This window comes from Prunus persica, chromosome G3 (genome assembly GCF_000346465.2).
Source record: "Prunus persica cultivar Lovell chromosome G3, Prunus_persica_NCBIv2, whole genome shotgun sequence".
In the NCBI taxonomy this organism is placed as follows: domain Eukaryota; kingdom Viridiplantae; phylum Streptophyta; class Magnoliopsida; order Rosales; family Rosaceae; genus Prunus; species Prunus persica.
The window spans coordinates 14,187,370-14,200,126 of NC_034011.1; the positions used below are offsets into that span (position 1 = coordinate 14,187,370).

A 12,757-nucleotide genomic window follows, 5' to 3' on the forward strand; every position below is an offset into this window, starting at 1 on the left:
CTATTTTTATTTCCTGATAATTTTCGGGTAGGCAGCTGCCTACCCAAAACATGGCTAGATCCGCCATAATATATATATTATTATTTTTTTTTTTTTGTAGTCTTATTTTTGTGGGAATATAATTTATTTAAAAGTTGAGTTCTGATTAACCTTTGATTTTTATCAACTGGCCAGAGTTTTAAATTTCGCACCACTTTGTTTTAAACAAACCCCTTCAAATTATTGAAAGCGCAATGTTATAGTATCGAATTTCGTTCGGGTGTGACATTCTTAATTACGCCTCCATTTTGAAATGCGACAAAACATTAACCTATCAGGAGCAAAATCAAATAAAACTTAGTGGGTTTCATTTTCACACTATAAAATGTGATACACAAATGGAAATGCAAAACAACGATAAAAATATCTTATATTAATTAACTTATATTATCCCTAAACACATCGAAATCTCTCTGTATGTTGGACATGGAACACATAGATTAAGGCACATATCCTCGGCTCTCCTGGTACTTATCATACTCTTCCATGGTGTTGAACTCATTGGAGTTCTCAACATAGTTTCTAGTGCTTCCTCTCCCTCCTTCGTAATTTTCATTGAAATTTTGGTTAATCTCATTCTTCACATCATGAAAGTACCTACCGTTTTCCAAAAACCTTGTGTCACTCATCCCTTGCTGTACATTAACCTCACGGTTTTCCCAGCCATTGCCGCCCTTGTAATTGTTCGTTTTTGTGTAGCCATTGCCGCCCTTGTAATTGTTCGTTTTTGTGTAGCCATTGCTGCCCTTGTAATTGTTAGTTTTTGTGTAGCCATTGCCATTAATGTAGTTGTTGTTGTTGACATAGTTGGTCTTGTAGCCATTACGATTAACGTAGTTGTTGTTGTTGACATAGTTGGTCTTGTAGCCATTGTTGTTGTACAAGTTGGTGCTTTCATAATTACCTGTGCGATCAAAGCTTTCACCGCTTAGTTCTTCGGCCAAAATTTCATCTTCACCATCAATGGTGGTTGGTGTCTCCTCCGTGGAAGGGGATTTGCCTGAGCCGAGGCCATACAAGGCGCCATTGTGGCGGTGCTCTTTCTCCAAGTAACTTGGTGCTGGTGCCGGCACATCTGCTAGTTCTGGTGCCTCTGCTGCTGGTGCCTGCACGTCTGCTAGTTCTGGTGCCTCTGCTGCTGGTGACGGTGCTGGTGTTGGCACTTCTGCGATAGAGGTACTGATTGTTGGCTCGTTAACATTCTTGTTGTTGTTGTAGTGGGTGACTTTGCTGAAGAACACGCTCTCTCTAGCTTGAATATTTTCGAAGGAGGAGAAAATGAGCACTAGAAGGAAGAAAAATGAGAGTGATTTTGCAAAAGGAGCCATTGTTTGAGATTTTTTGGTGAATCAAAATGTTGGGTTTTCTAGGACTTATATGTATCTGCTTGCTCTCTATTTTTCTTTTTGGTCTCTTTATTGGGCGAGCAATTATGCGTGGATTGAGGAAAGGAAGGGGGCTGTGGGGTTTGAAAAATAATGGCATATAGTGCACGCTGCATGTGCAATCCATGAGAATGTCTAGCTAACACCTTTATTGTCAAAAACACTGTCTTAGTCAAAAGGGTGGCATTTTCTTTAATTTCCAGCTACTTCTGAAACGGATTTCTTTATAGCTTTAATGAAAAAAAAAAGTATTAAGGCTGAAGATTTCAATTTCTCTATAGTTGAGTTAGGACTCGTTTGAAAGTGATTTTAGAGAGAAGCACCTCCTATGTGCTTCTCTATATAATTACTTTAATCTTCTCTTTAAAATCACTTAAAGTAATAATAAAGAATAGAAATGATTCTCCATACAAGTGTTTTTTGGCTTATTTAAAATCATTCCCAAACGAGCCCTTAGTTAAGCAAAGAAAAAGTGAAAAACAAAAGGAAAAGGAAAAAGAAGTTGAGAGGAGACCCCATATAATTACCATTGCCCCATGGGTTCTGGCTTCTCTAGTAAGCATGTAGTTCGCTTGATGATTGTTTTTTGTTTTTCTTTTTATGTTTTGGCCCTTTTTTTTTCTTATTTTTTTTCTTTTGTGACATAATTCACAGCGTCTTGTAAGTTAATTTTGCAAAGTTACCTCAACTACCAAGATTATTATAGTTGAAAATTGAGTAATACTACTCTTATCAGATTTATATACCACATTCTCATTCCACTTATATGACAGATGAGGTGGACAACCACATCAATTAAAATTAATTTAACATTTTCTTTTCTTTTATGATTTATTGGCATTTTTTAACTGATGTAACTATACACTTCATCTGCCACATAAGGTGGTATGAGAATGTAGTATACAAATGTGGTAAGAGTAACATTATTCTTGATAATTACATTGTCGAATAATGCCTACTCTTACCACATTTGTATACTACATTCTCATACACTTTATGTGACAGATAAAGTGGACAACCACATCAATTAATTTTCTCCTCCTTTAATTTCCTCATTGATAATTCCCCTAATTTTCTCACTTGGTTTCCTTAATTGATAATCCGCAACTTTCCCAAGCCATGTTGTGGGGTCTCCTCTCAACTTCTGCCCTATGAATTTCATGAATAAGAAGATAATTTTTCTGCTTTAACAATTCAATAATTGACCCAAGGCAATAAGGAGGGGCGAAAGCCATTCATCCGCCAGCAGCAGTGGCCCTGGTCTCCCAAAATTTTAAGCACATGTATATATAATAACATGACATCGCCTATAAATATTGAAAAAAAAAAACTCTCATCTTTAGGTTAGTGAGTCCCCAAATATGTATGTAGTTTGTTCTTTCTATTTTGGCCCTCCGAACTTAAAATCCTAATTCCGCTCTTAAAATGAATCTGTACTCGAATTTGATTTATTTTCACATACATTATAGTTAAAATATTTTATGGTAAAAAAAATTCTAAATTTCAATCATCCACATCGCTGCAAAAAGCAAGAAGTGTCTTTTGATGTTTTACAAATATTTATCAACAAAAGCATGGTATGCATCCATAATCTTTCATTTCTTTGTAACCAATAAGGGACTATATTAGTGGCGCAATCACTGGACTGAAAATTGCTGCACGTCAAACATTGTGAATGCTTTTCTTTTAATGGCTCAAAACTTTTGACTTTTGATTTTCGAGTATGCTCCAGAAATGGTGGAGAAATCAATTGACGGAACAGGTACGTGGAACTTGAGAATGGAAAGACTTCAACGGGTTTGGGTAATCAGTGGAGTTTTGAAGGCCCATATAGTTGTTTGGACTTTAAGGGGTCGTTTGGCACGGTGAATTGTTATGGACTGAATTAAGTCTTAGGACTGTCTTGGATTAGCTCGGATTGGTCTAAATTGAATTAAGTACTGACCTACGTTTGGTGTTGTGTCGGACTAAGAAGCTAGATTGTAAAAATAGTGAAGACCTATGCTTGGTGCTGTGTTGAACTAAAAAATAATTCTTGTAATATTTAAATTTAATTGGGGATTTTGACTTAAAAAATATTTAAATTTAATTAGGGATATTTAATTGGGGCTGATGTGTGAAATTTTTTATATAAAAATTATTAAATTATTAAAAAAATTACAAAAGAAAAAAAAAACCCATTCTCTCATTTTTTTCCTCTTCCTTCCTCTCTCTCTCTCTCTGCCTTTCTTTCCCATCTTTGCCTTCCTCTCTCTCTCTCTCTCGCTATGTCTTTCTTCCCAAATTTCTAAAAAGAAAAATAGAATAAACCCAATTAGCCCCACACCACAACTTTTCACAAACCAATTACCACACCACAAAATTAAAAGGCCAAAAGTCACTTTTCGTTCCTGTAGTTTGGCACTTCAATCACTTTTAACCCTATAGTTTCAATTTCGTCAATTTTGCCACTATAGTTTCGTATTTGTAGCAATTCAAAGACATGTTAGTATTATTATCAATTTCTTTAACGATGCAAGGAGCAATTTTGTCAACCCAAAATCCTTGAGGGTAAAAGCTTGTTTGAAATTCTCTCCATTTCATATTAGGGCTCGAAATTCAACCACTAATCCCAATTTTTGAAGAATCCTAAAACCAAATGACCAATTTCAAGCCCTAATATGAAATTAGGGGAGTTCCAAACGAGCTTTTATGCTCAAGGATTTTGGGTTGACGAAATTGACCCTTACATTGTCAAATAAATTGAAAGGAATACTAATTTGTCCTTAAATTGCTACAAATATAAAACTACAGGGTCAAAATTGATGGAATTGAAACTACAAGGTTAAAAGTGGTTAAAGTGCCAAACTATAGGGACCAAAAGTGACTTTTAGCTAAATTAAAATTAAAAACACCAAATGCCCAAAACACAATTGGAATCTTATTGATCCCGTTCTTCTTCTTTGGCCATTACCAGAATGATGGCCGCTCTCGGCTCTAATCAGCGGAAGTAGTTGAAAGACACCTTCTAAGGCCCATTGCTGCGGTAAAATGGAAAACAAGCATTGTTCTTGTTGGAGACTGGCTTGAGAGGAAGACCCACTGCTGCTCTCGAACTACGCATCTTCTAAGGCATCTCCATTTTCATTTTCTGAGTTAAAGACGAAAGGGAATTGGAAGAGAATGAGAGTGGAGAGTTATAGGGTTTTGCAGACAGAGTGAAGGGAGGTATGTAATGGGAGAGATAAAAAAAACTTGCCTGAGTACAACTTTGAAGAAGAGCAGAGTCGATGTTGAAGGAAACGAGAGAGAGAGAGAGAGAGAGAGAGAGAGAGGCGTTGGCTCGGACTCGCGTGTTATGTCTAGCGAGCTTGCTATTTTGTGAACCAAGTTTCAGGCTCGCTAGATTGGACGATTAGGCATTTTTTGTAATGTTGAACTGTATAATCTCATTTAAGTTAGTCCCTCCTTTCACCAAACATGGGTTTTAAAAGCTAATTAACCCAGTCCAGTCCAGTGAGGCCTACCATGTAATAACCCGATCCGAAATAAATTTTTAATTATTAATTTATTCAAGTAAAAGACTATTTTGCCCCTGAAATATTTTAGGGAAATAGCTTAAAATGACACCCATTTCATAATTTTAATTAAAAATACCACCCTTCCCAATTTTTGTACAACTATCACCTATAAATATAAAATTATTGTCCACTTATTGCTGATTTTTCACAAGTTCAGAAATTTTGGAGAGAAGAAGCTCACACAGATCTCTCTCTCTCTCTCTCTGGCACAGCTCTCTTTCTCTTTGGTATCTGTCTATCACAGCTCTCTGTGTCTCTCTTGGCTCTCTCTATCTTGGCTCTCTCGCTCTTGGCTCTCTCTCTCTCTTGGCTCTTTCTCTCTCTAGCACAACTCTCTGTCTCTCTCTTTGCTCTGTTTCTCATAGCGCAGCTGTCTCTCTCTAGCTTCGTTATGTCTCTTTCTCCCCTATTCGATCTCTTGCTCTCTGTTTGGAATCACGAACCCCTCCCTTTAGCTATGTCTTCTGAATAGCTGCTTGCAACCTTGAAGCTCTAGTGGATTGCCGACCTCGAAAAGGTAGTGTTGATGGTTATTTTCTTAATATCAGTATTATGTGAAATGGGTTATAGTTTGATTGTTTGGGTTTGTGTTAAATTCGTTTTGGCTTTAATTTATTTGGGTTAGGTTTTGTTGAATATTCATGCTCATTCATCTGGGTTTGTACCAATTGCATTTAGATTGGTCTGGATATGTGAATCTTGAAACTTGGGATTTTCTATTTGATGTAGTAGATCTGTATAGTGTGATTCTGTTGTGTTCCTCTTATTTTACAGTCGTATTGCTGTTATATTACTATTATATTACCTATATATTGCTGTTATATTGTGGTTATATTGCTATTGTATTGTATGGTTATTGTGGTTATATTGTGTGAATGAAATGTTGTTTTATCATGGTCAGAAATGGAGACAATTGTTATTCTTGTGTGCTACAATGGAAAATGGGTCACCTCGAAGAAGATGTGCAAATACGAAGGGGGTGACTCAAAAGGCTTAGTAGTTCCACGGACCATCAAATTTGCTGAACTGTTGGACCGTGTGCATCAGATTGGTAATACAAACAGCAGGGAAGACAAGGTTTGCTTAAAATTCTCAGTTTTGGTGGCCTCAAATGAGTGGAAGCACATAAAGATTGAGGGCGATGATGATGTCAATTTTTTTATGAAGTACAATTCCGAGGTAACACCTTCAAAACTAGCTCCCTTACTCGTGAGTATAGAAGATAAATGACTGACAAATGATGTAGTTCATAGTATGCATATCACGACAGATAGTAGTCGGATGGGTCATTCTTCAGTTGCCATTGTTGAAAGCAATGAAGTCACTTGGAATAATACAAATGTCACTGATGTGGGAGGTGAAGTAGGGACAGATTTTGTGGATATGATTGATTTTAGCGAGGTGGAGGAGATGCATGGTGGTGATAATAGTACTGAAAGAAATGAAGTGTCAGTGTACTTTGCCCCTCCTAATTTGGGCTGCTTCAACACAGCTGCCCAGTTGCCAATAATGCGTTTAGGAGGAGAATCTGAACCCACTCGTCAACATTATTGGAGTCAAATGGGTGAACAAAATCGGTACAATGCAGCCGGTGTAAATGATGAAGAAGCATATTTGGACAACGGGTTTTCACGAAGTGATTGGAATCCGAAAATTACAGTTGGGCAAATTTTCTCTAGTAAGAAAGCATTGTTGACGGAGTTACGGTTGACGGCATTAAGAGGCCACTTTGAATTTAAGGTGCAATTCTCTTGCACTAAGAGGTTGCTTGTGGTTTGTTGTCAACGTCCATGCCCATGGCGGGTCCGAGCATCGAGAATTGGAGAATACAGCTTCATGATTGTGAGGTGTACAACTGTCCATGAATGTGATTTGAGGTTCGTAAGTGACAAGCATCGTCAAGCAATCGCAGCACTTGTAGCCACTTCACTTAAAAGGAAGTTGAAGGATTCTCGGACAATATACACACCAAGTGACATTATGAGAGATGTGAAACACAACTTTGGTTGCACCATCCATTATTCGAAAGCGTGGAAAGCAAGGGAGTTAGCTCTATTGTCCATTAGAGGATCAGCGGAGGAGGCATATTATATCCTTCCAGCTTATTGCTATGAATTGGAGCGTATGAATCTCGGCACAAAAACACACATCCAAACTGATGAGAACAATCACTTTGTGTATTTATTTATGGCGGTTGGCGCATGTATTAGAGGGTTCCGTTCTTCCATGCGCCCAGTGATAGCCGTGGATGCCACTCATTTAAAATCCAAGTACAAGGGTGTTATGTTTGTAGCAAATGCATTCGATGGTACTCGAAATATATATCCTCTTGCTTTCGGGATCGGGGATTTGGAGACGGATGCATCATGGCATTGGTTTTTCACTAAACTTCATGAAGCCATTGGTGAGTGTCCCAATCTTGTTATTATTTCTGATCGCAATGTTAGCATAGAGAATGTGTGGAACAAAATTTTTCCAATTGCACAACATGGCATATGCTTTTATCATATGAAGGGGAACATGAAACGCACTTGCAAGTTGAAAAAGCGTGATCACATACTTATGCACTTTGAGCAAGCTGCGAAATCTTATTCCATTGCTGAATTTGATTGTCATTTTCGCAAGATCAAGCGAAAGGAACATGTTGCTCAATATCTTGAAGAGGCAGGGTTACATAAGTGGTCTAGAGCTCACATGGATGGACGCCGCTACAATGTAATGACAACAAATATTGCGGAGTCAATCAACTCAGTCCTTAGGTTTGCAAGGATGCTGCCAGTGGTTCATTTGATAGGGGAAATTGTTAATCTCCTTGTGAAATGGTTCACCGAACGTCGTGAGTTGGCTTTGAATTGCACAACAACATTGTGCCCCAATTTTGGAGAGAAGAAGTTGAGGAACAGATTGGAGGATGCTGCAAGGATGAATGTGGTTAAAGTAAATAATGCACAGTTTAATGTTTTGGACGGTGATATGGACGGCCTAGTAGATTTGACGAACAACAGTTGTAGTTGTAGAAAGTTTCAGCTTGAGCAGCTACCTTGCAAGCATGTAGTTGCAGTTTGCTGCTTCTTGAAAGTAAATGTATACGCAAAGGTTTCTCGGTATTACACTCGGAAAACCTGGATGGATGCTTATTCGGATAGCATCTACCCGGTACAACCTCACGGAATGTGGGATATTCCTGAAGATGTTCGAAGTCGAGTTGTGCTGCCTCCGATGGCAAGGGTCATGCCAGGCAGACGAAAGAAGATAAGAATTCCCTCGCAAGGAGAGGGCACCATTAGAAGAAAGTGCTCAAGGTGCGGTTCCGCAGGCCACAATAAAAGCACCTGTAAAAATAATATTCCATTACGCAATGTATCTTAGACAATATGATTTGTGTTGCTTTGGTAGGTCATGTAAAATCTACTTTTATTTGTGGTGGGTTTCATGTTATGTTGAATGGGAATTCTTTTAAATTTGCATAATTGGGTTGCATTGCTACAGCATGCTCTATTGCTGACAGATTGCTATTATATTGGACTTTTATTGTACTAGTATTGCTGACAGATTGCTATTAAAATTTGAGTGCGAAATTAAAGGGGCTGGAATGTAATTCCAAATGGATCCAAATCATTAAAGTTCTTAGAATTCCTATATTACACAGTTAATGTGATACTCCGACTTACCTTCTTTTCTAATTACAAATTCGGCCGATGCATAGGCCAGATGTGGGGCAAATACAAGGTGACATGTCCTATGTGTTTGACTACATATACTTGTTGAAGGAGCATTACGAATGTTAACCTCAATAGATTGCTCATGTCTTGCCAAGAACACTCTTGAATTTATGCAATGTGCCCAAGCATGTCCCAAAGCTGGACTCACCCGTCTGCCTGATGTGTCCAGGGACTCCATGTTTCCCAACCTCACCCCATTCACTTTATCATGTGGCCCAATAAAATCCACCACTTGGTTGGTGACAACCACCGCCAACCCAAACTTATTTGCTAAACCCTTCAATGTCCCAGATATGTTGAAGAACATTTCAGACCGCCGTTTCAAATCTGCTGGTGTTGTCTGATACTGTGATCGGAACAATGTAGCAATGGAATCAATGATAATGAGTTTCGCAGGTAGGCGGGTGTGATCAATGGCAATAAATGCTTCTATGTCTCCAAGGACATGGATGAGTTGTTGAGCATCATGAACACCATGAACATATATGTCTTCCAATGGCTCCAACCTTATTAAGTTGGGGTATGATGCATAATAAAGGTTGCCTAGTTGTTGGAATCGACGAAATGGGAAGCTGAATTCTGTGAATATGTAGACGGAGGAGCCCCCTAGTCCGCCATATGAGGGTGGGAGCTGAGCTTGTACCGTAAGTTGGAGACAAAGCTGCGTCTTCCCAGAACCACTCTCCCCTACCAATTCTGTTATGGAGTTGCAGGGTATCCCACCCCCCAAGCAGTCATCTAGTATTGGGCATCCAATGGATAATTTAGGGGTTGAAAGAGGAAGGAGCATGAGGTTTTGGGGTGTCATGTTTGTGTAATTTAGGGGGGGATGTGATGGTGCTACAAGGCATGCATTATATATATATATATATATGTAGAGTTCATTTTGAAGGTCTGTACTGTAGGCCATATGTCTTTTAAGGGATGTATAATTCATCCTTTTTCCAGGTTGTAATTAATTTTTTGTTTATTTATTAGTATTTTTTTGGACCAAATAATTTAAAAAACATTATGATGCAGTACGTACTGTAATAGGATCATATTGTAACTCTATCATCACTCTATTGTACTCTTATTGACATAATATTGCCATTATACGCATGTTTATTGTATAGTTATTGCTGCTATATCGCCACTGAACTGGATACCGATAAACTGTATATGCACAAATACAAAAAGAGGCTTCATCATTCCATAAAATCCTATTTCCAAACTTACATAATACAACAACAGGTCACCCCATCGTTACATAATACAAAAATACGCCACCTCATAGTTCCATTTCCCTACTGTTGACAAATTCGAAGTTGCATACTCTTCAAGTGCGGTGACCGCGACGCATGAAATTCATGACCCCGGCCACAGTGATGTTGCCCCAGTTTCCTACCGGATCCACTATTTTTGCAAACTTATGAAATAGTTCGAATCCGCTTTCCACTTCTTCTTGCTTCAACTTGGCCATTGCTTCTGATTCCTTGAATACCATAATTGCAGTGGCAGGGGCAATTTCAATTTTTGCTTTCATTGTCTTTATATGTAGGAGATGCATGCTAACGAGAGCGAATTGTGCAGTTTTTTATGACACCCCATCTAGCTTGGCCCTCCACAATTTTTGAAACTATGTCTGCATGAAGATTTTTCCAAAACATGGTATTGCCTCGACATTGCTGCATGCCATGGACCAAGTCTGCAGGGAGTGAATTGGGTGACTTGGCTTGTGTTTCAGTCTTCTCTCCTTCAGTAATTGAAAGCGTTGGGTTTGGTGTGAGGTTATGGTCCATGGTCTTCGATATTTATTGTAGCCTGGTGTACAACTTAATTGGAAAAAAAGGGGACTAAATGCGATGGGAGTGAAATCAGTGGGGAAGGTAATGGCTGTAAGCATGAGTTAATGTGATGGAAGTTTTCATTTCAAACAGTTGGGTAGATTAATATAGGCAGGTTTTAATGACCTGGAGTAACTCAGAGAGTTATTGGCAGGAGGGATTAAGGGGAGTAATTGGCGGGAGGGATTGGCGGGAGTCTTAGGCGGGATAGTATTGGGCGGGAGTTATTACCCAGTTGACTGTATGCCTTTTTGTAATATATTTGTATGTTGGACGTTCCGAACTTGGTAATTTTCCCATTATGTAATTCAAATAAGGGATTTGCCTATTTGCCTAATTGACCAACTCATTCAAATTGACCAATATGGTTATTGTCTTATTTCTCATTTCAGCAATCTCAATTCGTTTCCATTTTTCCATTCTTCATATTTTCCTATTTTCCATGTGTCATCCAATTTTCCAATTTTCCAATTTTTCATTATTTTTGCCTATTTTTTCTATTCCCTATTTTCCTATTGTGCAATTTCCCAAGTTTCCTTTTGTTGTATTTCTAGTTTTCCAATTTTTCAATGTTCCCATTTTCCCATTATGTAATTAAAAAAAAGTTGCCTACTTTGCCTAATTCAGAAAGTAATTAAAATTGTCCAATATGGTAATTGTCTTATTTCCCATTTCCACAATTTCAATTCGTTTCCAATTTTCTTATTTCCATGTGTCCTTGTTTCCTATTTTCATTTTTCAAATTTTAAGTTTTTGTCCAATTATCCAATTATCTTTTTTCCAATTGGACTATTTTCTAAGTTTCCTTTTTATCCTTTTTCCAATTTTCCAATTTTTCAATTTGCTAACTTTCCTTTTGTTCTATTTCCAATTTTGCTATTTTCCAAGTTGCCTTATTTCCTATTTTTCAATTATACAGTTATCCAATATTCCAATTTTCCAATTATCCAATTTTCAATTTTCCAATTTGCGAATTTGCCTGTTTTCCAAGTGTCCTTTTTTCCTATTTCCTATTTCGAATTTTCCAATTTTCATGTTTTTAGAGTTTCCTTTTTTTTTTTTCCTATTTTCCTATTTTCCAAGTTTCCTTTTGTCCAATTTCAAAATTTCCAATTTTCCAAGTTGCTTTATTTTCCAATTACCCAAATTTCCTATTTTCCAAGTGTCCTTTTTACCTTTTTCCAATTTTCCAATTTTCCAAGTCTCATTTAATCCTATTGCCTAGTTTCCTCTTTCCAATTTTTCCTTTTTTCCTATTTCCAATTTTCAATTTCCCAAATTTCCAACTTTCCATTTTTTCGTATTTCCGATTTGCCAATTTTTCTTTTGTTCTATTTCCAATTTTCCAAGTTTCCTTATTTCCCATTCTCCAAGTTTTCACTTTTCCTATTTTCCAATTTTCCTATTTTTCAATTTTTCAATTTCGCTATTTTCCAATTTTCTGTTCTGAAATTCGCAATAAATGCTTAGTTACATAGTCCTATTTTGGGTTGAAATCCACAATTTTCAATTTCCCATTAAGGTTTGCTTTTTTGTCGTTTGGAAGCCAATTTTATTGTTGTTAATGTAATGTTGTACTGTTGTAAATTACAGCCAATGAGTTAATGGTGTAGTTTGCAATCCCATCAATTGAATGCACCAACTAAATACCCAATATACTTCATATAAGTTCGTACATATAACTGAACCTTCCTATATAGAACTGCAACAGAGGCACCTTCTTAACGGGAAAGGTAATTAGTCTTACTAAAACGCAAATATTCTCCACTACAGCTAACCAATTGTCGTTTACAACTGGAGACTGAATCTACCTTTATTTGTTTTGTTGCAGGCATCAGCTGTGAATTGTCCCCAGCAATACTTAAAGATGTCGGATGTACGCCCTCCAAACGAACATGTCAGTTGCCCGGGGGACCAGCCCTGGCATGTGCCATTCCCATCTCCACCTCGGACTCCCAATCATGATCCCACTTCATCTGGAAGTGAGGCTGAGTGCAATGATCCGCTTGACAAAATCTCTGCCGTCAAGCACCACCTCCAATATATGTCAAAGGCAACGGATTGGTGGGAGAGTAAGTGCGATATTCATGGCCAAGTTATAGGAAACTTGGCCAACAAGTTGAACAAAGCATACGCTGGAGAGGTGAAGCAAACTCTAAAAGCAAAAAGTCGGAGCAAAGAGTTAGAGTCCTTGAAGTTGAAATTGGAAGAGAGAAAGAAAAATG

At 37.8% G+C, this 12,757-nt stretch overlaps 3 protein-coding genes across 3 annotated transcripts; 1 reads left to right on the plus strand and 2 right to left on the minus strand.

Annotated features, from left to right (window-relative positions):
- LOC109948331 (GATA zinc finger domain-containing protein 4-like) lies at positions 326 to 1,426 on the minus strand. The gene has a single exon (XM_020561064.1). The coding sequence runs from the start codon at positions 1,365 to 1,367 to the stop codon at positions 480 to 482; it is 888 nt and encodes a 295-aa protein (XP_020416653.1). The 5' UTR covers positions 1,368 to 1,426; the 3' UTR covers positions 326 to 479.
- On the plus strand, positions 6,494 to 8,353 carry LOC109948063. Its single transcript, XM_020559968.1, has one exon. It carries the CDS (start codon positions 6,494 to 6,496, stop codon positions 8,351 to 8,353), a length of 1,860 nt encoding a protein of 619 aa, XP_020415557.1.
- Positions 8,621 to 9,514, minus strand: LOC109948064 (DNA repair protein XRCC3 homolog). Its single transcript, XM_020559969.1, has one exon. It carries the CDS (start codon positions 9,512 to 9,514, stop codon positions 8,621 to 8,623), a length of 894 nt encoding a protein of 297 aa, XP_020415558.1.